Source organism: Oncorhynchus mykiss, chromosome 9 (genome assembly GCF_057628025.1).
Source record: "Oncorhynchus mykiss isolate SJ-2025 chromosome 9, ASM5762802v1, whole genome shotgun sequence".
NCBI lineage: Eukaryota > Metazoa > Chordata > Actinopteri > Salmoniformes > Salmonidae > Oncorhynchus > Oncorhynchus mykiss.
In genome coordinates, this window is record NC_143030.1 from 49,472,600 (window position 1) to 49,497,143 (window position 24,544).

Genomic DNA, 24,544 nt, shown 5'->3' on the forward strand with positions numbered 1-24,544 from the left:
CAAGCGGCCCCCTTTGCATTGGCTATAAATTAGGGCTGGGTATTGCCAGGGACCACACAATACAGTATTTTCACGATACTTACAGTGTCTTTGGAAAGTATTTAGACCCCTTGACTTTTTCCACATCTTGTTAAGTTACAGCCTTATTCTAAAATGGAGTACATTGTTTTTACCCCTCATCAATCTACACACAATATCCCATAATGACAAAGCAAAAACAGGTTTTTAGAAAATGTTGCTAATAACGAAAAAAAGAAAAATGAAATATAACATTTACATAAGTATTTAGACCCTATACTCAGTACTTTGTTGAAGCACATTTGGCAGTGATTACAGCCTCAAGTCTTTCTGTGTATGACTCTACAAGCTTGGCACATCTGTATTTGTGTAGTTTCTCCCATTTTTCTCTGCATATCCTCTCAAGCTCTGTCAGGTTGGATGGGGAGCGTTGCTGCAAAGCTATTTTCAGGTCTCTCCAGAGATGTTCGATCGGGTTCAAGTCCGCGCTCTGGCTGGCCAACTCAAGAACATTCAAAGACTTGTCCCGAAGCCACTCCAGCCTTGTCTTGGCTGTGTGCTTAGGGTCGTTGTCTTTTTGGAAGGTGAAACTTTGCCCCAGTCTGAGGTCCTGAGCGCTCTGAAGCAGGTTTTCATCAAGGATCTCTGTACTTTGCTCCGTTCATCTTTGCCTCAATCCTGACTAGTCTCTCAATGCTGCCACCAGCATGCATCACTGTAGGGATGGTGCCACATTTCCGACAGACGTGACACTTGGCATTCAGGCCAAAGAGTTTAATCTTGGTTTCATCAGACAAGAGAATCTTGTTTCTCATGGTCTGAGAGTCTTTAGATGCCTTTTGGCAAGCTCCAAGCGGGCTATCGTGTGCTTTTTACTGGGCAGTGGCTTCCGTCTGGCCACTTCCGCCATACCATAAAGACCTGATTGGTGATGTGCTGCAGATATGGATGTCCTTCTGGAAGGTTCTCCCATCTCCATAGATGAACTCTGGAGCTCTTTCAGAGTGACCATCGGGTCCTTGGTCACCTCCCTGACCAAGGCCCTTGTCTCCCGATTGCTCAGTTTGGCCGGGCGGCCAGATCTAGTTCCAAAATTCTTCAATTTAAGAATGATGGGGCCACTGTGTTCTTGCGGAACTTCAATGCTGCAGAAATGTTTTGGTTCCCATTCCCAGATCTGTTTTTCGACACAATCCTGTCTCGGAGCTCTATGGACAATTCCTTCGACCTTATGGCTTGGTTTTTGCTCTGACATGCACTATCAACTGGTGTGTGTCTTTCCAAATCATGTCCAATCAGTTTACCATAGGTAAAACATCTTAAGGATGACCAATGGAAACACTATGCACCTGAGCTCAATTTTGAGTCTCATAGCAAAGGGTCTGAATAGTTATGTAAATTAGGTATTTTTGTTTTGTAAATTTTTATACTTTTGCAAAAAAGTCTAAAAACCTGTTTTCGCTTTGTCATTATGGGGTATTGTGTATAGATTGCTGAGGATTTATTTGTCTTTTTTAAAATCCATTTTAGATTAAGGCTGTAACGTAACAAAAATGTGGAAAAATCAAGGGATCTGAATACTTTCTGTAGGCACTGTAGGTGCCGATACGTTATGTATTGTTGTTCTCCCGATTTTATATGTATTGTGATTCGATATTGAGATTTGATGTTCCAAACGTATTGCTCACTCTCTGCTGCAGAGAGACAAGAGAGACCCAGTCATGGAAATAAAAGTTGTACAATCGTATTGGCTCACCATTTAAAAAGAAGACGGAGAACAGATATATTGAGATACATTGTCAAAAAGAATATCCCGATACGTAACTGAATTGGCCACACCACGGTTTCTGCATACTGTGTTACCGTAGCAACAGTGAAATAATTCAACCCCGCTTCCATGTCAGATAAGGGCACGTAAATCTATGAGGTAGAGAGGCCTATAGATTCTATCTGCTGTAGTTTTATGATTAGACAAGGATATGATGGAACAACCATATTGAAGTTGTTGGAATAGTAACTACATTTGCTTGATGTAGACGGTGTGTGCGTACTTGCATACTGTACGTGCGCGTGTATGCGTGGTGACAGGTGGTGTGTGACTTCTGCCGTGTTATGATCTCCTGGGTGTGTGAGTGATTCACTCTCTCTACATCCATGCAGGCCTCAGTTTCACCTTTTATCTGCTTAATTACGTTGCCTTGTGTCCCCTCTCTGGGGCCAGCTACAGTGGATTTTCAAGTGTGTTGTGAAATTTGCCTCATGGTAACGGTTCTGTCCCCGCCCCACGTTGTTTTCACTTCCGGCTTAACTACCCACTCCAGTCTGCCACTCGTCCGCAGGGCTCTGTCTAACTATGCAACTGCCTCAGTCGTCGTCATGGTTTTGACCGTTGTTGTTCCTCATCATTTGCCTCGTTTATCAGTTTTCCCCTCGAATATAGACTAGTGAACGACGGTGCAGTAGCGTGTTCTCACCGTTAATTGAGTCACAGCTGTCGTGGTGTGAGGTGATGAAGACGGAGAGTGAGAAGTAATGGAGATCATGTAATGATGTACAGTACTTCTCCCTCTCCCATCTCTCTTCTCCTTACAACTCCCTCCGCATGCGATAGAGGTCTTGGTTAACACCCAGGGGGAATCTCCAACAATCTGAAAGGGCCTGCGTGGAGTGCCCCAAGTGCCGACACACTCAACACCTTACGTGCCGTTTTCTATTGATTCAGGCCAGATTGTTTTTGTTATGTCTCGTCTTTTTCTCATTGATGCAGTTCAGTGATGAAGCCTGGAATTGCTGTTTCCAGAAAAACCTCTGCAACTTGAATGTTGTACACGTCCTATCGGGAATTCTGGCAATTGTTTGAGATTTTTCATTTGCTGTTGATCAGAGGACACAGTGACTGGAATGCAAACCAAATCTGCTATTCAGATTCCCTATAGCTTCTTTACCACAGTATAGCTGGCCATGTTGTAAGGCATAAACCCTAAAGTCTGTTTAAAATTACTACCCAATGAATGTCTGAGGAATGGGTGCACCCCACTGTGTGTCTGTGTTTCTGTCCATCTGCACACAGTTGCCTGTAGGATCTTATTTGACAGACAGTTGGTGTGTCTCAAGGTTAGGAAGATATATTCCTGTCTTCTAGCTGTATTCAGACTGATTCACCCTCCGCCCGGCAACAGCCTGTCTCTGGGCTAATGGAGCGACCCTGTTTACCTCCGTGTCCAGAACACCTGTGTCAACGCGACCTGCCGACCTCCTAGCTCAGTCTACCGTTGTCACAACAACAGACAGAGGGAGAAACCTCTACACTGGACATGGGTTTGTGCTGTGGCTCTTGTAGGGAAACACGTTTCTTCACAGTGTCAGTGTGTTTCATATGTTTCATTTCGTCAACTACGGTGCCGTAATCCTGCATCTTCTTCCTCTATTCGTCTTCTTCTACTTTCAACCCTGGCCTCATTTCGCAGTAGCCTGTTAAAAGGACTGGGAATTATTTACGAAAACACAAAAAAGCCGTCTTGCAAGAGAAGTTGAATGCGAGGCGTTTGATTAGGAATGTAAATCGTTTATAACCATTTCTTCTTGGACGGCTTCTCAACGATGGGGATTGTGTGCCAATTAAGATTCCCGCTCTGCCCTCTATCTAAGAGGATCTGGCTTGACGGAGAATAAGCAGCAAGTAGAGGATAGAGAGAAAGAGGGATGAGAGAGAGAGGAGAGAGAGTTCATTACTGTAAATGCAAATGAAAGAGTCCCAGTATATAATAGCTTGTCACTGTCAGCTAAAGTAAAAAGTGGTTCAAGTGTGTGTGTACATATGGACGTGCTATGTCACAGAGAATCGAGGTAAATCGGTGTTTTTGATGTACTGTCAAATCATAAAAATGTGAAAGATTTTTAATGTCACACTAGTCAACTGTTTTCTTACTCTTGGTGAGTGCATCCTGTATGGTATATGATAAATAGATGATCACATTTTGATTTGGTCCAGCAGGTTCTTCCTGTGCTGTGTGTGGGCAGTAGATATCCCTCGTGCCATTTGAATTGTTTGCTTTGGACATCTCCCCAGCAGCCATCTGACATTTCAACATTTACTTTAATTTATCGCTTGCAGCGCTGCTACTCGACGCTGTTGCCCGCCCCTCTGCATTCCACGACCTCTCTCCCTGACCCTTGACCCTTGGTGTACCCCCTCAATCTATCCCATAGTACTCTGACCACAGAGGTCATTGTCAGTGAGGAATCTGTCAGGTGAACCACTGTGGCCAATCAGCATCTCACACCGCTCATTAACATTACAACACAACATCGACTTATGTCTATCTGATGACTTGAACATCATGCACTTTAAATCAGTATCCATGACATAGACCAGGGGTGCCTAGCTACGATCCACCAGCTCCTGCTGGTTTTCATTTGCCTTCTCCCTGGGAAACCAGGTGCATGCAGTCACCAGCCAATCAATGACAATCATTGATCAAGGAAGTACCAGGTGACTAACGATAGCGATTAGCCAGCAGGACTATGGGACTGGAGGAATTGTGCAGTGCACCCTTGGCGCAGACTGTGTAACTTCACCCTAATGTGGCCCTGGTTGACAGATCGCTGCCTGGGCCAGAGACTGACACCTGAATCAGCACCCAGCTACATCACTGTACCTACCCATTGTCAGGGCTGTCTGAGCCAACAACAACTGCTCTCTCCGTGGATCACCGACACTCCCTGTACCCTGACACACACCACCCCATCCTCCAGTGCCACGCTGGATCACACTCCACATGTCCGCCACATGGAAGAGCATCAGTCTCCAACTAGCTTGGCGCTAGCAGCAAAGCTCCCGCAGTTCTTTCCTCTGTTACTCCTCTCCCTTTTTCTTTCTCTCTCATTGCACAACCATTGGAATAATTTCTTTAAGGGCCATTAAGGGAAAAGTGCTGGGGATAAAAAATGAATAAACAGTTTGAGTCGACAGAGCATGGAGGGTATTAAATGCTCAGATCATTATTGTTGTTAGCACTGATGAAGAGGGAGGGGGAGGTGGTTGAGGAAGCAGAGGGCTAATGAATGAGTGGCTGCTGCTGGTTAGTTCCTCTCCATTAGCAGAGTAGTGTAGCAGTAGTGGCGGGGATGCCTAGGGGGCTCAGTACTGGCCCTGGATCAGTCTTCAGGTTACTGCCACAATGGCGTGGGAGATCTCAGCCGTGCCCAGCTATTCTGGGCGGTAGGTAGCCTTGTGGTTAGAGTGTTGGGCCAGTAACCGAAAGGTTGCTAGATCGACTCTCCGAGCTGACAAGGTAAGAATCTGTCATTGTGCCCCTGAACAAGGCAGTTAACCCACTAGGCCGTCATTGTAAATAATAATTTGTTCTTAACTGACTTGCCTAGTTAAATAAAGGTTAAATAAATGTAAAAAAATCTTACTTGTGCGGTCTGCTGAGACATGAGGAGATGGGGCTATTGGAAGAAGAGAGGGGGAGGGAGGTGATGACTGGAGGCCTGTGCTGGTGGTGAGGAGTAGTAACTGAACTAGGATCAGTTACAGACAGCAGAAGACTGAATAACAACCCATAGCAACAATCCAGCCAGCAATACAATAACGTCATAACAATGAAATGATCCAGGATCAGCTTTTCACTGCATTCTGAGACAGGGTCAACGGTAAACAGCTGGTAAATGAGACAAGAATGGCCTTTAAACAAAAGCAAAGTTTATCCCGGATCAGCGCCAGTTTCTTCTGCAATGGGAGTGGGCTGAGATCACGCTCGTTGAGCTCAACTGAAGGAACGACGACGTCACTCACTGTCCTGTGTGTGTGTCATGGCGTGAGTCATGTTGTTAAGAAGAGACCACCCTGCTTTGGAACATTGGTACATCCCCGCTCCCACTTAGATCACACAGTTGATCACTAGCCCCAAGCGTAACAACACCATCCTGTCTTCAGAACTGATCTGTCTGTTTTGTTCTCTATTTCTCTGCCACTCCTAAACCCAATGAAGGATAATGACATTAGACATGCACAGCTGCAAGGGCCCCTGGCTCTGGCTTGCCCCCCCCCTGCACCCCATTCCCTATCAATATCCAATCTCTCCCTCTATCCGGATTTGTGGACGGCAGCTTGGACACCCTGTTGACTGGGAAGTCTGGGAATCTGCTGGAAACCAGAACGCTGTAATTTATGGTGATTGGAGGTAATCCTGAAGCAAGACAATTGGCCCACCTGCTAGTGGAACTGTATAGGGCAGAACGTCTGGGCGTCTCTCCATGGGTTTGACAGCACGGCTGGATTCACATGGCAATTTTTATCTCAATTTAGCTCAAACATGTCTCATCACTCCGCTTTCCTCTTCCCTGCTTCCTTTTGGGTTATTATGGACAACTTATTTCTCATCTTCAATTCATGTCACATTGCAGACACCCTGTCTACGTGTCACAACTGTACACTGCACACTAAAACATTGAACACAAATGTCCCTAACCCCCATTTTACCATAATCTAAGTTGTTATCCAGTTTGACGTACAGCTTTTTCATACGGCTTTTTGATCAATTAGCTCGAGACGTTGGTCGTCTGGACGACCAGGACGTGTGCTCGACTGCTCTCACATCTGATCCCACATTCTTTTTGTCACCAGTCACCCATGCAAACGGTGCAACCCACCGAGAATACAGAGACATAACACAAACTGCATGCTAACTCCTTTTGGTTGGACCGTCATCATGTTAAAGAGGGAGTCAGTCCAACTCTTTTGGCTGCTTTATGGAAATTGGCATTTCAAAGCACTCTGAGAGAGATGTTAACCTTTCGCGATATCAGCGCATTAAAAATGGATCAGAGACGAGCTTTGATGTGAACAGAGGATTCTATTTGGGTCATGTTGGCACTACAGTGAGTGGATCAGAAGAGCAGCAGCTCGGTGGCGCCCTCTATTGAATGGATTCTGTATGGTTTAGGTACTTTAGGTCACTGTAGGAAGATAATGAGATTGTTGCTTTTGCGTACCATGTCCTGAGAGACAGGCTTAAGCAGACGTCTGGGTTGGAGTAGCCTACCTGGCTAGGGTATCATGTTGTTCTGTGAGGGCATAGCGGAGCCCTGGGATGCAGGCTGCAGCTGGTGGTTGAACACTGCCTGCCCCCTCCAGGGTGACTGAGACCTGGGTGACCTTGTGTTCTCTGGGAGTTTACCTCCAGACTACAGAGCAAGGGGTCCCCGCGGGGCCAAACAAGACAGGGACAAGACCGTGTCCAAAGAGATAAATGACTTGCGATGGTTAACCAGAGCAGATCCCCATCCTGTGTGCGTGTGTGTGTACGTACGTGTATGAGTGTGTGTGTCAGAGAGAGACTGAAAGAGATATGTATGTGTATTTTCTGTGTGTGTTTGAGAGATGTGAAGGGTTAGTGTATGTTTGTAGGTGTGTCTGAAAGACACAATGGGATTGTTTCCTCGTGTGTTTTCTGTATAAATTAAGCTACTTTATGCATCACCGTGTGTGTATTCTTTAATGTGTCGTCGTGTGTGTGCGCGCCTGGTTGTATGTGTGCGTTCATGTGGGGCAGAGGGTGGGGGGAAAGAGACAGCGAGATGGAGAGTAAAAGAACATCAAAAGTTGTGATGATATGTACCGCCTTGCATCTGCCCTGCTCGGATGATCACTTGTCATTGTGTTGGTGTAAGTAGATACCTATGTATGGTGGGTTTTAAAACAAGCCGTGACCGCCCCACAATTTTGACCTCATTATAAGTATCGAACAGAAAAAATATATTTCTTTTTAAAAAGCGCATAAAATTACATGCTATGGATTAGGTGCATATTTGTTCTCCTCAGATCAGTCGCCAGCCTTGCTGAATATAAACATATTTATTTGAGTTATTCTTCTCTTATTTGACACGGGGGGAAGGGGGGACAAACATGTGGCACGGTGTCATGAAAGTGAGCGTGGAATACAAACATCCCCCGTTTGAATATGATTTAATTGAATATGGGCTTATTCATGTGTAGCATATAGAATGAGGTTTTACAGAAGCATGTTGCCAGTAGATTGGAAGTGTTTTGGCCAAATTAGCGTTTGCAAATTAGACAATATTTGATTGACCTAAATGTACATGATTGTATTCCCCCATGGTTTATTTTTCTGCTTTCACTTCATTAAATGTGTTTGTGTGTGTGTGTGTGTGTGTGTGTGTGTGTGTGTGTGTGTGTGTGTGTGTGTGTGTGTGTGTGTGTGTGTGTGTGTGTTAAAAACCTTAGGATTGATTCTGACCTTAATGGGTCGTTTTCTTTCTGATTCAGATTTAACGAGGATGTGGGTGACATCTTTTGTTTTTTCTTGCACTGTTGCTGCCTCCCACCCCAACATGACCCAAGTATTCCCAAAAGCTTTTATTTTCCCTTGTCTTCCCCCCTCCCCCCCCCTGTTCCCCCTCCCCTCTTTGTTAGAGACAGCTCCTCTCTCTCATTCCCCCTCTCCTCTCCTGTCTTTTCCTTGGGGTTGAGGCAGGCAGGGAGAAGTGCTGCTCTGGAGAGTGACGGTGCTCGGGAGACAACACGCTCAGCCGCTGTTGTAAAACGCAAGAGGTGGACGAAGTGTCAGGCGCCACCGCTCGTCTGTTCTTCCTCTTTCCTCTCTCACTCTATCGCTCTCCTGCTCTGCTCTGGCTGTCTCTATCTGCAGCTCGCTGGCTGGCTACTCTCTCTCTACCTCTCTCTCTCTCGTTGACTAGGGCTTGGCTGGCTGAGCAGCAGAGTGAATTAACACAGTGGACTACCTGCTGCCTGGGGATTGTGTGCGCTGTGAATACTCCGTGAATACGCAAAGCTCCAAGTTGTTGTTTTGGCTGCCAGTGAATGGGCCTGTCCCTCGGAGGAGCAACTCGAAGGAGATCATCCGCAGCCAAGCCCAGGACAAGCAACCGGGAGTAGCCTCTGGAGCAGGAACAGACAGTGGATTCTTGAGAAAAGGGAGAAAAAAAGAGGGAGTGAGCCAGAGAGAGAGTGAAATGAGCAACTGAGCAGCTTCTACTCTCAATGAAGAAGGGGTGAATAAGCGACTGCTTTTTTGAAAAGGAGAAAACCAACTTGACACTCTCGGACAGAGGGCGGTAACAAGACCCCCCTTGCGATTTGTTTTTGGATGAATATGCCATCAGGGGTGGACAACACGAGGAAAGAAAGATAAAAAGTATTCAGGGCTTGTTGTTAATTTCTCATCTGGCACAGACTTCTCCCCTCTTTCTTCCCTCCTCTCTCCATTTCTTTTGTGGGTTTTCTTTAGTCTGTGTGTCGGGCTGAGGTTTGTCGCTTCTCTGTATAGCCGGACTCAGGCGGAACAGAGCTGAGGGGAGGACAACTCATGTTGAGGTACAGAGCCGGGGGCGTAAATTGTTCCCCTCTCCAACTTTCCACCCCTCTCTACTTCTTCTGACCTGTTTTCTCCTGACTCCAAGGGTGGCCCCCACATGTGAGTGGCGAGGGGGAAGGGGGCCACAGTGTTTTGAATCGAGGAAGTGGGTGGTGAAAAAAAGAATCCCCTTCACGCTCCTAAGAGCATATGGTTAATCGAGTGGTGGCCAGCTGCTTACTAGCCCCCCTGCTAAATACGCTAACGCTAGATACAAGTGCGCAGCGACGGGGGAAGCTTCGTGCTCCGTGCTCGGAGAAGACAGTCGCATTGCCGTGTTGCTGTTGCCTTTATTTCGGTCCTGACTAGAGCTATAAGGAACAATAAGCCGGCGGGCAGCCAAGTGAAAACAAAGAGCCGGTTGTTGTTGTTTTCCTTGGAGCGTTTTGTAAGGAAAAGAAAAGGAGGCTAATGAATGTCTTCAGAGCGCCAAAGCTGCCGGAGCTCTAGCCCCAAGCTCACAGTTTATCAGCCACAGGAGGCTGGAGAAAGATGCTCCCCCGCCAAATCACCAGCAGCTACTCTTGACGAATGCTGTGGTAGTGTGGTGGAACCTGGCTTGTGTTGTGAGGGCTCCTGGGGCAATAAGGAGACCAGTGTGTTTTGCAACAGTGGACCAGTGCTGCAAAGAGATCAAGGAGGCTTCTTACTGTAATTACTGTTGAGTTACTGTGGAACTTTGGCACCTTTTGATCTAGCACGTGCACACACACACACACACACACACACACACACACACACACACACACACACACACACACACACACACACACACACACACAAACAGAGACACATACACACACACACATTTACACTTTCATATTGTACATATACTCACTCCACATACGTACACACAAATCTGTTGTCATCCCCTTTCCAGTACTTGTATTAAAATGCAGGTAGCATGGACAGCTGGTGGCCTATAGCAGTGCAGGCCCACACCCTTCTGTCATCTTCCCACCAATGGATGTTATTACTGTCCAAAATGAGTTGCCTGGAAACCATTGAAAGCTCCTCGACGCATCTTTCTGAAAGCAGCTGCGACTCCCTCCCCACGGCGGAACACAGCTGGATTCAGGGCTGAATCTACCAACCATTACCAACCAGTCTATCATTCTCTCCTCCCTCGTTTCTGGTGTCATTTTTATTCCTTGGTTCTTTGGGTTCTTCTTCTCCCACCCCGTTACCCGTACCTTCCCACCGGGCGGACGGACTCTGGAAGTGGAGCATGACCAGCTGCCATTACCCCACGCCGCCCCCGGAGCGGGACCGGATGTACCAACACAAGGTGTCCCTGGTGGTGCGCTACTTTATGATCCCCTGTAACATATGTCTCATCCTGCTGGCCACCTCCACGCTGGGCTTCGCCGTGCTGCTCTTCCTCAACAACTGTACGTCCACCAATCGTACTACCACACACATACGCACGCACCCCATATACAACGTACTCTCTCTGTCACCCTGTAGCCATGTGTGTTTGTGTGTCATGGTCAGGAGTATGAATGCTTTATATGTGAGTACATTTGTTTGCCAGATGTGTATGTATACTTGGGGTGTGGGGGTGCGGAAGAGTATGCATGCATGTCTTTTGGTACGAGGAAAGTTATGGGTCGGTAGGATTTCGCTTAGTTTACATAGACTATTAAACACCTTACAGTCTCTCAGGTCTTTTACTCTGCTGAGAAAAGATATGAAAGACTGGTCCACTTGACCTCTGGCGGTGCTGTCTGAAAGGCTGGGGCTGGATGAAGTGGAGGGATATCTCAGACGTTAAAAGTCAGCTTTCCCTTGACGCACAGTCCCGGCTTCCTTCTTTTGAGTCCTTTATCTCCCCCAAAGCCTTGGCATTTCCTTTGAACTGTGGGATAAAGTAGCCAGATTAAATGCCTTTGGACGATAGAAAAAGCTCTTGGCATGGAAAGTGTCCCCACTTTGAGCGGTTATCGGCCTGAATAGAAAATGCCACGATGGTGCATAAGCTTCTGTCTGTGCTTCGCCTGGTGGCTCGCTGGTAGATGAGCAGCAACATTACCATTAGGCAACACGAGAGTGACCTTTTGGAGCGCGAGCTCGACGCAGCGACTTGCCATTTCATAAGTGTGACGTATTGTCTGTAAGTTGTACATTGGGGACTATCTGTCTCTCGCTTCAGAGTTATACATAACTGGTTTATGTCTTGCCTGAATGACACAGTTTTCAGTAGTTCAAAGCTTTATAATCAATGAATGTCAATTGGTTCTTCGCGATGGGAATAGGAACACGCCAGTATCACTGTTGTCCCGATTGTGTCCTGACACCCACATAGGTGTGCCACCACAGGAACATCAGTATGTGTTCGATAGCACTGCTTTATTCAGTGTCACGTATTTCTCAGCACTGGAGTCCCGTGTCAGATGAGTTGCTTGTGCGGAAGGTTCAAGCCTAATCAACACTCCATTTTTTTTTCACTTTGAAGGTGTTTAAAACTGTCTGGAGTATAATCATCATTGCACCCATGTGAATTAGCATTACGGAGACTAAATAGGAGTAATGGCGGAATAATCTATAAAGTTGGGATAATATTTTTGACAATATATCTCTAGTCGGTTGCACGTGCACCAAAACTCTTTTTATAGCTTGTTCTCCATGTTCTTTTTAAATGGTGAGCCAACATGTTTTCAGCACCTTTATTTCCATGACTGATGGAAATAAAAGTGCTTATGGGTCTCTCTCTTATGGGTCTCTCTCTTATGGGTCTCTCTCGTCCCTCTGCAGCAGACATAAAGTGAGCAGTATGTTTGGAACATCGAATCGCAATACGTATAGAATCTTGAGAATCTCAATACATATCATATCAGCAACCTAAGTATGGTGATGATATCGTATCGTATCAAGCTGTGAACTCTGCGTGGAAATGACAATATACACTTTAAATAGAATACGGGCATCAAAGCATCCCTGTGAATGTCCCTTTTAATCTGTCTGTATGCCTCTCTGTGCCTCTGCCTGTCTGTCTGTCTGCCGTCTGTTTAAGGCTTCATTCCGAGCCATGCTAGCCCGCCACGAAGCTATTATCAGCCTGAGGATTTTCAATCACGTACGAGACACGTCCCGGGGGCTAAGGATGCCACTGCATTAGATCTTGAATAAAATAACCAAAATGCACCACTTTAGAATTCTGAAAATGCCCCCCCTCCCCTCCCCTCTATCTCGCTCTCCCTCTCTATTTTCTCTCTCTGTCTCATCGACGGGGGCGTTCCAAAGTGAAGTTCATTCATAACCCCTCCGTGTTACTGAATCAATTTAATCCAGACATATTCCATTAGATTTAAATACAAACTCAGTGAGAGCACTCCATCTCCACCTCACAAGCTAGAGAGAGAAAGAGAGCGAGAGACTGGAGAGGGAGAAGTGAACGGAGCGCCATTAACATGGAAAGCTCTTGCTGCGTGGACGGAAAACTGGTTTGGAGAGGAGCTGGAGCGAGAGAAAGGAGAGGACACAGACCTCAGGTCAGAGCGAAACGTGGCCACACAGCTTGTCCTCTTCACACTGTGGCCTGGTTCCTGGAACTCTGTGGGGGAGTAATGCACCTACTAGAGAGGAGAAACATGCACACACACATACACACCACACACTGATGCACATAGACAAACCCCAACACACCCTAATACACAAACACGCACATCAGAGCAGAGCCTTGTCGATCTGCTCTAGATCTAGCGGGAATCAGTTCTGGATGCTTCAATCACATGCATACACATACAAAGGTTTGTGTTGTATAGGGACAGCAGACGGCGATGGGAAAGGAAGATATGGTGGTAGAGACCTTACCTCCTCCTCTCATTATGACTGAGATGGAGACATTTACATTTGGTAAACATTTAGGAGATTCTGTTGATTTGCTGTCATGTGCTCCAAGACACCATATGGCAAATACTGCGTGTGTTTGCGTTTTAGGAAAGGAGAGCAGATGTGTGTGTGTGTGTGTACATGTTTATCTACATGTGTGTGTCTGTGCTATTGTTGTGCCATGTTGTTTTTGAAGTCCCCGGGATTGAAATCTGTTACTGTCATGATTGCCTCGGAAACCAGTTCAACAGACACTTCATTATTCACCATTGCAAACACAGCGTCCCTCCCTCCCTCCCCCCCTCCTGCCTCTCCCCCCATCCTCTCTCTCTGGCTCCCTCAAGCCCAGCTGTTGACAAGCAATTGTAAGTGAGCCTAAATTTAAACTCTGCACTGGCAACCGTTAACTGTGATGCCGTCGTCAGGTAGCGAGCGATGCCGGAGACGCCTCACGCCTCCGAGCGAGGACGGCCGGGAAGGCGAGAAGCTCCGGCGGAAAATGTGTTAGCTGGGTAATTGATGTGATGTGATTTTATCTTGCTCATTATACCGGGTATGCAAGCCTACACAGGGGAAAGGTGCGGCGGGCTGGCCTGACGCGAGCACGGGCTGCTCAGTGGTTTGGAAAGGCGAGTTGGAGTGCAGATGGTAAAGGTCGCTGTCACTGAACACTGGGGGTCTTAGATGCTTTGCTATGGTCAGGTGATGTAAGAGCATTTACGGCACTGACAGATTCAAGCACATGCTTATCTACTTACAGTGGTTGGTGATGCTTCACGCATCGGTTTAAAGTAAACCACTTTGTTGCTGTTCCAGTCATTGTGTGTAAAGTGAAGCTCGTTATTTTCTATAACAGTGCCGCATCGCGCCCAAACCCCCATTAAATGTACCCTTCGTTAGAGGTGTATGTATGTATGCTTATGCATGTCTGTGCTCTAGAAATGCCCTCTTTGTATGTTCCTATAGGACACCAGTGATAGATGTAATGTAGTTGTGCCATCATCGTATCATCTACCATGGTACCATTACATCATAACAGTACATAACCCATGCATTACTGCAGCAGGGTCATGATGTCATATCTATGGGTGAAGGCAATTAGTTAACTCATTGGAAAGAAAAACAGACATGGGGATGGGATGGGATCAGTTATTTTTGCTGTGTAGTCCTCTTCAAGGGAAATTTCATTCGATTAGGCTTATTTGAGGTATAAAAAAAAAAGTCCATGAAAGTGGTAACTAAGATAATAATGAAACAAAACCTGACTATGTTTTTCACAAAATACCAATTATCGGATGCTTTCATAGGTGTCAGGTGTGGTTTGCGAATTGAATGGACCATTAAAATTGTAAATATCCATCAACAATTGTACGTCTATCATGAAAATCTATTCATTCTGATGAGCTGGCTCTATTGAGCCTCTTCATCCCTCAGATACTCTATTAGAGCCTGTTTGATATACCCAAGCCAGAGGAGAATCTTCTTCTCTGCTTTTTGCTGGAGCAACTCAATTACTGGGGTTCACCCCATGGGAAAGTCCTTGAATCTCGCCTTAACTAAAAACCCATTTCTAACTCTCTCTCTTTTATCTCCTCCAGACAAACCTGTTCACTTCACGCCGGCCCAGCCTCCTGATGGTAAGTCCTCTGACAATTCTCACTCTACCCTACCTTCACCGATTGACTACATAGTTTTGTCTCCCCTACAAATAATTACCTCAGAGCTGCTCTCTGTATTCTTCACCTCTCTGAGTCCTGATGCTTTTAGTTTGCATCACCACCTCCACCTTTCCCCCATATGGCCATTGATGATGACTTGATTGTTCTCATCTCCTTTAAGCCCAGTTACAGCTGTGCAGTAGCTTCTACCAGACTACTGCATCTCCAGCCTCATGATTCAGTAATACTAGTAATCTTCCCTCCTTCCCCATTCAAAACGTCACTCCTCACACCCCCTAGATGTAGGCCAAGGATACACGGAGGCTCCAGTTTTTCCACTATGCCCAGCCTTGTTATCCACCATGCTTTCCGGGCCTAATTCCACAGATGGCAATCTCTGTACTCTGTGCAGGGCTATTGTTTCAGTTGTTTGGCGGGCGAGCGACGAGAGTCATTAATTAAACAGCAACAATTTATTGGCAAATGGCGGATCTCTACACTCTTTAATTGGAAGGAAACAGCTGGTTTCTAGCTCGGTCATGAATATTTATGATGGCAGCAAACACATGAAGCACTGTTTGGTAGCCCCCAGATTTCTGACAGACAGACAGACAGACAGACAGTTGAGGTGTACTCCTGGTATCGCTGGGAGGTGTAGCCTTATCCTCACAGTGTGGGGGGGCTACCAAGCCAAAGGTTGTAAGAAAAACAACAGGCAGAATGCTGATAAGGATCTGAGACCCTATCTACTGAAGCTGTGAACAAAAGGCACCTCTGGGGGCTCAACGACTCTGTCCGATAATTGCTCAATCACTCTCTTCATAGGTCAGCACATTTGCAAAAGCTGTTTTTGAGAAAGGGTGCTGTTGTGTTCAAATGTATCCATTTAGAGTGGCTTTAGACGATGAATATGATGGCCTCGCCGAGTCACGACAATGGCTTTAGACGATGAATATGATGGCCTCGCCGAGTCACGACAATGGCTTTAGACGATGAATATGATGGCCTCGCCGAGTCACGACAATGGCTTTAGACGATGAATATGATGGCCTCGCCGAGTCACGACAATGGCTTTAGACGATGAATATGATGGCCTCGCCGAGTCACGACAATGGCTTTAGACGATGAATATGATGGCCTCGCCGAGTCACGACAATGGCTTTAGACGATGAATATGATGGCCTCGCCGAGTCACGACAATGGCTTTAGACGATGAATATGATGGCCTCGCCGAGTCACGACAATGGCTTTAGACGATGAATATGATGGCCTCGCCGAGTCACGACAATGGCTTTAGACGATGAATATGATGGCCTCGCCGAGTCACGACAATGGCTTTAGACGATGAATATGATGGCCTCGCCGAGTCACGACAATGGCTTTAGACGATGAATATGATGGCCTCGCCGAGTCACGACAATGGCTTTAGACGATGAATATGATGGCCTCGCCGAGTCACGCCAATGGCTTTAGACAATGAATATGATGGCCTCGCCGAGTCACGACAATGGCTTTAGACGATGAATATGATGGCCTCGCCGAGTCACGACAATGGCTTTAGACAATGAATATGATGGCCTCGCCGAGTCACGACAATGGCTTTAGACGATGAATATGATGGCCTCGCCGAGTCACGACAATGGCTTTAGACGATGAATATGATGGCCTCGCCGAGTCACGACAATGGCTTTAGACGATGAATATGATGGCCTCGCCGAGTCACGACAATGGCTTTTGTCAATGCGAAATGGGTGTCCGTGGTCTGCACCTGCCGAGTAATTGAGCTTGATTGGAGCATTTCTCAACTTCACCCTCACCTTAACACCTGGGGAGAGGAGAGAGACATCTCTGGTTTTATTTTTCAACTCCTTTAATCAAAGTGAGGTGCTCCAAAGGTCCAATCACACGGCATCACGATCCGCCGCAGATATTTGTTTACTTTTTAATGACATGAGATTGCTTCAACAAATGATTTGCGCTCGCGACGAGTAGAGATTCTCAGTTTTTTTGTTGTTGTTGTTGAAATAAATAGTGTCACCGAGCCAAGTCAAGTACGTGCCGGTGAGAAACTGAGTGCAGTCAGCGAAGCAATACAGTACATCTCTCCATTTTCCCTCCAAAAATGGTGGCTTTTATCGATCGCAGTGGCGCCCATTTCCCACGTATTCAAGTTTTGGCTTGTCTGAAGGACGTTTGTTTCTGCACTAGTCAAGCGTTTAAAAGGCTCTGCTGCTGGCCCATAATTACATTTCCAATAGTCCTGTAGGCTCTCAGTCAGCAGAACAGGGTTGTTTTTTGATCCAAACATAGAAGAGCAGCAGTAGACATCTGCAGTCTCCAGTTAGCCCTGAGGGACAACGTTTCTGCGGATCATTTAGTTGCTGGAGAGATTAGTGGGCCAATTAGAGATGGCCCAAATACACTAGCCCCTCTCCTACGACTAGCTGAATGTTGTGCCGTGGGGACATGGTGGTAGCCTACCAAGGCTCTTATACAGCGCCTCCATTAGTCAAATCTGTTCTACAAAGGAGGGCTATTCTACTGAACTTGTCCTCAGTTCCAAGGACACACTTCCACATACTTAATTAACCAAAATCAGAGAGATATACTAAAGAATCTGCGGACTTTTAAAATATCCTCTTAGTCTCTGAACTTGTTTTTGGGCAGATGATTTATTCTTGTTAGCGAGAAGGGATGGAGAGAAGTGGGTTTTTTTGAAGGGGGGGGGGGGGGGTGAGCAGATCTAGAAAGCCTATAGGGAGACACTGATGATCTGCTGTCTTTGCAGCACGAGTCGAGAGCACTTGCACAGTATTTGTGGCGTGCACCACCTACAATTAGACGGCAGATTCCACCCAATAAATGAGTGCTAATCACCAGCCGAAAAGTGACAAAGTCACAAAGCACCCTCTAATTAGTCTCTCTGCTGCGGCTTAAAGTGCCAGTCTCTGCACTCAGTCCACAGTCATTATTGCCTGTCATCTCCAGACAATAATAAGACTGTTGTGACAGCATTTTGCCCAGCAACAAGAGAGCAAAGTCTCAGTCCGTTGTTCATGGCAGAACCACACGGGTTGGACTTTGGTGAGGGGTCAGTTCTATTGCATTGAGCTAGCGGCCTTTTGCTAGCTAAGGTTGTCAGTTTAATCTTAATGATGAGAGCAATTTGCATATTGTATACACACACACTTCTCTGGTTCTCTGCCTCTGGTCATTGCAATATTTACACATTAAGCATAATGTAAGTTTCCTCTTTCACAGTCCGATTGCTATAATGGCTATTATATGGTATTGATCTTAACTGGAAGAACAGTGCAGATGCAAAGTTTGGTAACCGAATGACCGTTTGTGCCGTTATTGTGTTACTGTACCAAATTTAGCATCTGAACTATTCTTCAAGTAAATGTGTTTTTGTAAAATGTTATGTGGAAATTGTTCAACTTTGGCCTCGTGCATAGAGTTGCATGGTTTGTTAAACTTTGCAAAAATCGGAGTCCAAGCATCGTTCTGTTAACGTGGAATTGTCCTTTTCTATGTGATAGTGTGTGTATCAATCCCGAGGAGCCAGTGTGACTCCAACAGGTAGAGAACCAGTTGGTTCAGTCCTGGAATTCGTTTTGACACTCCTGTCAGTCAGATTTAAGTAGAGTCAATTGTACTCTCAAGTTAAGTGATAACTAACAGGTGAGTGAGAGAGCTTTACTCACAACCGTAGGTGAACAGACATGGTTAAATCTGGGCTAAATTGGGCCACAAAGACAAAAACAAGGATCCAAATGGGAAACCTGAGCTACCTCCAGTCGGGTTTGTCTCCGTGGTAGCTAGCTGTCTCCCACACCTCCTCTCCTGGCTGTAATGAATACACCGGCTGTGAATCCTTCAATCTGGCGTTTGTCACAGAAAGTGTCCCCCGGAGGATACTCCGTACCAGCAGACATAATAGATGTTTGAATTGAAAAGTGATTTGATCTAGGACTGGGAGGGTTTCTGCGACGAACGGGAAAGTGCTTGTGGGCTTACTTACACACTTCCCAGAACACTTCTTCCTCTTAAAAGATGTGCCAAAACTTTCTCTGCAGCAGCTTTCAAAGACTCTACCCCCCACACTCTCCACAAACTCTACACAACAAACTCTACACAGCAAAAATAACTGATCCCACCCCCATGTCTGTTTTTTCTTTCCAATGAGTTAACTGCTGCAATAATGCATGGGTCATGTACTGTTATGATGTAATGGTACCATGGTAGATGATAAGATGATGGCACAGCTACATTCATCCAAACTGGCTGTAATTTATTCAGTCGATGCTTTCCCTATGTTCTTTACAGTACGCCTCACTCAGAAAGAGAGGCAGAATTCATTATGACTAGTCGCTTATCTTAATTAAATCAAAAAATCTACCTAATCTTTTTTTGGGGGAGGTGGGGCTGAGGATGGGCTCATATCAAGATATCAAAGGTACCAGGACTGTAAACGCTCCTCTCTCTCACGGATTGGCATTTTGCTCTGTGAGAAACGAGATAGGCCTGTCATTCCTAGCCCTCGACGAGAAGCAGCAGTGCAGGCTAGCTCTAGTCTCGTGTTTTTTTGCCTTGACATTATCAGGGCAAGGTTTGTTGCCCTCCAAAAGTATACAGACGCATCTAAACCCAAACCTGCACTCTGTACTTCTCTCCCCCGGAAAGTATGCCTCTCCTCTGTACTTTTGTGGAGTCAGCAGATGCTTGCGTAAGCATCTCGCCGTACACACGCAGAGCTCGACGGGAAGCGGCAACCAGGAGAAACAAATTGGGTGCATTTTGACATTCCGCCTGTCTGCACTCCTCAGACTGTCTGACAAGGCTCCCATACAGCCTCAATGAGCAGAGGTGTGATGCGCCGCCGAATATTGATCTGTGCGCGGAGAAAGGAGAGCCGGGAAAATATGTGGGTCAAAGGGAACACGCGTAGACTGGCAGGGATTGACCGCTGAGTTGATTTGTTCCTGATTCCTTGGCCAGAGTAATTGTTAATGCTGACGGCTGGGGCGTTTTGACATGCCCAGAAATATCGGCCCGCTCAAGCTTGCCTTGCCCTTGCAAAACCACCACGAACAGTCAGTGTATGGAGGTGTTGTAGCATGTCAAGATAGTGGGCAGATTAACTCCTGACAATGATGGGGTTGGATCTCTGGACAACAGACAGCTAGGCTAACCCTGATATCCCCATCATAGCTGAAGTTTGAAATACAGGAAGCTATTATCCACAATAGAAATGTCCAAATGAACAGCAGTAGGCTATGCTTCTCAGGTGTCTCTTGACCTATTGTACAGTTCATATGGCACAAAGTCGACCCATTCCCAATCAGATTGGTAATGGAAGATTTTACGACTGTCCACTCTATGTACTACTTATTCGTAGTTATGTAGAACTATTATTGTACTTGTTAAGGCCCCTTCATAATTGGATCTATACTGAACAAATATATAAACGCAACATGCAACAATTTCAAAGATTTTACTGAGCTACAGTTCATGTAAAGAAAACCAGTCAATTGAAATTAATTTATTAGGCCCTAATCTATGGATTTCACATGACTGGTGCAGCCGTGTGTGGGCCTTGGAGTATAGACCCACCCACTTGGCAGTCAGGCCCACTCACTGGGGAGCCAGGCCCAGCCAATCAGAATGGGTTTTTCAGTGCAAAATAGTTTTATTACAGACAGAAATACTCCTCAGCAGCCCCCCCCCCCGCATTCAATTCCCTGGCAACAGCTCTGGTAGACATTCCTGCAGTCAGCATGCCAATTGTACGCTCCGTCAAAACTTGAGACATCTGTGGCATTGTGTTGTGTAACAAAACTGCACATTTTAAAGTGGCTTTTTATTATCCCCAGCACAAGGTGCACCTGTGTAATGATCATGCTGTTTAATCAGCTTCTTGATATGTCACACCTGTCAGGTAGATGGATTATCTTGGCAAAGGAGAAATGCTCACTAAAAGGGATGGAAAACGTGAGAGAAAGAAGCTTTTTGTGCGTATGGAACGTTTCTGTGATTTTTTTATTGAAGCATAGGGCCAACACTTTACATGTTGCGTTTATATTTTTGTTCAGTGTATATCTGCGAGCATTCTGTAGAGTCTTGATTAGAGGTCAACCGATTAATCGGAATGGCCGATTAATTAGGGGCGATTTCAAGTTTTCATAACAATCGGAAATCTGTATTTTTGGACACCGATTTGGCCAATTTTATTTTATTTTTTACAACTTTATTGAATCTTTATTTAACTAGGCGAGTCAGTTAAGAACACATTCTTATTTTCAATGACGGCCTAGGAACGGTGGGTTAACAGCCTTGTTCAGGGGCAGAAAGACAGATTTTTACCTTGTCAGCTCGGGGATTCAATCTTGCAACCTTACAGTTAACTAGTCCAGAGCTTTAACCACCTGATTACATTGCACTCCACGATGAGCCAGCCTGTTACGCGAATGCAGTATGCCAAGATAAGTTGCTAGCTAGCATTAACCTTATCTTATAAAAAACTATCAATCAATCATAATCACTAGTTAACTACACATGGTTGATGATATTACTAGTTTATCTAGCGTGTCCTGTGTTGCATATAATCGATGCGGTGCATATTCGTGAAAAAGGACTGTCGTTGCTCCAATGTGTACCAAACCATAAACATCAATGCCTTTCTTAAAATCAATACACAGAAGTATATATTTTTAAACCTGCATATTTAGCTAAAAGAAATCCAGGTTAGCAGGCAATATTAACCAGGTGAAATTGTGTCACTTCTCTTGCGTTCATTGCACGCAGAGTCAGTGTATATGCAACAGTTTGGGCCGCCTAATTTGCCAGAATTTTACGTAATTATGACATAACATTGAAGGTTGTGCAGTGTAACAGGAATATTTAGACTTATGGATGCCACCCGTTAGATAAAATACGGAATGGTTCCGTATTTCACTGAAAGAATAAACGTCTTGTTTTCGAGATGATAGTTTCTGGATTCGAACATATTAATGACCTAAGGCTCGTATTTCTGTGTGTTATTATGTTATAATTAAGTCTATGATTTGATAGAGCAGTCTGACTGAGCGGTGGTAGGCACCAGCAGGCTCGTAAGCATTCATTCAATCAGCACTTTAGTGCGTTTTGCCAGCAGCTCGTCGCTGTGCTTCAAGCATTGCGCTATTTATGACTTCAAGCCTATTAACTCCCGAGATTAGGCTGGTGTAACCGATGTAAAATGGCTAGCTAGTTAGCGGGGTGCGCGCTAATAGTGTTTCAAACGTCACTGGCTCTGAGACTTGGAGTGGTTGTTCCCCTTGCTCTGCATGGGTAACGCTGCTTCGAGGGTGGCTGTTGACGATGTGTTCCTGGTTCGAGCCCAGGGAGGAGCGAGGAGAGGGATGGAAGCTATACTAATACACTGGCAATACTAAAGTGCCTATAAGAACATCCAATAGTCAAAGGTTAATGAAATACAAATGGTATAGAGAGAAATAGTCCTATAATTCCTATAATAACTACAACCTAAAACTTCTTACCTGGGAATATTGAAGACTCATGTTAAAAGGAACCACCAGCTTTCATATGTTCTCATGTTCTGAGCAAGGAACTTAAATGTTAGCTTTCTTCATGGCACATATTGCACTTTTACTTTCTTCCCTAACACTTTGTTTTTGCTTTATTTAAACCAAATTGAACGTTTCATTATTTATTTGAGGCTAAATTTACTTTATCTATGTATTATATTAAGTTAAAATAAGTGTTAATACAGTATTGTTGTAATTGTCATTATTACAAACAAAAAATGTAAAAAATTGGCTGATTAATCAGTATCTGCTTTTTTTAGACCTCCAATAATCGGTATCGGTAGCTGCGCTTAAAAATCATAATCGGTCGCCCTCTAGTCTTGATAGATTAGGCTTTTCATCTTTAGGAAAACTCTAAATCCATGGCAGATAAGACATCTCTCTTCTAGTGTTGTTATTTCTCATAACTACAGCCTTGCAAAGAAAAGAGGGATGTGATAAATCGACTGCATGCTGTCTTTGAAATAGGAGGATACATTGGTGAGAAATGTAGGTACGGGATTAATTTCTTCTCGCTAATTAATGAATTGGCCATTCAAGGGAGCCGATTTTACTCCCAATAATCTCATAGTAGACCGATGGATTGTGGGACGCGCGGGTTCGACGTCCCCACCATCGTCCTTTATCCATTGCAATTAGTGCGTGAAACGGTTCATATTTCTATAAATGACTCTTATGTTCTTTGCGTTTGGTTCAGAGAGAGGCTGTTCTGTCCCATTGAATCGGCATGTCGTTCATTTACACTCATTAACTCGGTGAATTATTCAATGAAGTAATTTAGTGACTCATTGTTAGACTTAAGCTGGGGCTGGGGGGGGGGGGGGGGGGGAGTGATGGACAGGTTTTTACTATCGTTTAATTGTGACTCATTATGTGAGGAAATAGACATGGCTTACCGCTCTCGCCATTTACTTTTTAACAAGTAGTAAATATATATGTGTTACAAAATGAGGGTCTTCCCCAGTCAATGTTTTCTTTATAGAAAATTGCACCTACTGAAGCATTTTACATCGCATCTGTTCCAAGTGTATCTGCTCTTCGGACGAGTGCGTAGACTTTTTATTACATGCGAATAAGTGCATTTGTATTGGATAAGTTTGCCTTTTATTTTGATCAGTTGGGAGTTTAAAGGCTTGTCAACCTTAGACTTTCCACCTCTGTCTAACCTGAAGAGTGCTGTGTGTACTTTGATATTTACCACACCAGTAAAAGACGGACGCACACACACATCTCTCAGTCAGAGGGCCTCGCACCAGTGTGTGTTAATGTGTGTGTGAGAGAGAGGGAGGGAGACAGACCAGTGCACTGCTACACTAAGGCCAAACAGCCTGGCAGTTGTATTCAAATGGCCTCTCAGAGGAGCCTGTAGCAGTACATGGATGATGGAGAGTGTGAGGCAGCCAGACTCCAAGAAACCATAAATCTCTCCCCTAATCCCAAAATGCAGACTGCCCTTCCTAGTCTGAGTAGTAACCCAGAGACACACACTCTCACACACACTAAGGAAAGAGATTGTTTACCAAGCAAAGCCAGCCTGTGGCATCTTCTTCTGTGGTTACTGTATGACAAGTTTATAGATGAGTTGAGGTGTGTGTATACATTGCAACTGACGAACATACATCACACACAAACACCATTTGTGGTCAATACATCTAATTTGTATTGTCAACCCAACCTCTTCCTCCTTTCATTGGCTTGTTTGATATATGTTCCCCGCACCACTGCACACAATTACAACATGCAAGGCTCTCAGCCAACGTGCCACTGACACCATTTACACTGGCCGGCTCTGTGACAATGGAGACACACCCGCAGACCCACATAGGCCTACACACTGTCCCTCTGGGGGATTCTGATGTATGTGTTTCAGCATGCCTGCCTGTATGTCTTCTCTACTTTCACTATGGGAAAAAAAACAACACTGATTCCCTTTCAAATAGCTTGTGCGTGGAACATATTGCATGCTGATACTACTACGTCTGCCTTGGTTTTAATGAGTTTTAAGGTGCTAGAAGGCTTCCTATCACAAGGAAGGAAACGAGAGACA

At 45.2% G+C, this 24,544-nt stretch overlaps 1 protein-coding gene across 11 annotated transcripts in view; it reads left to right on the forward strand.

Moving 5' to 3' along the window:
* Positions 1 to 24,544, forward strand: part of agrn (agrin) — a 269,273-nt gene that overhangs the window by 110,210 nt on the left and 134,519 nt on the right. For 9 of the 11 annotated variants that reach the window (XM_090184407.1, XM_036988114.2, XM_090184408.1 and 6 more), the window contains one exon: positions 14,849 to 14,887. In XM_090184407.1, coding sequence (XP_090040533.1) covers positions 14,849 to 14,887 — 39 coding nt within the window. Of the gene's footprint in view, positions 1 to 8,501; positions 10,811 to 14,848; positions 14,888 to 24,544 lie in introns of those variants that run through there. The other 2 variants (XM_090184409.1, XM_036988115.2) reach the window with 1 other exon arrangement.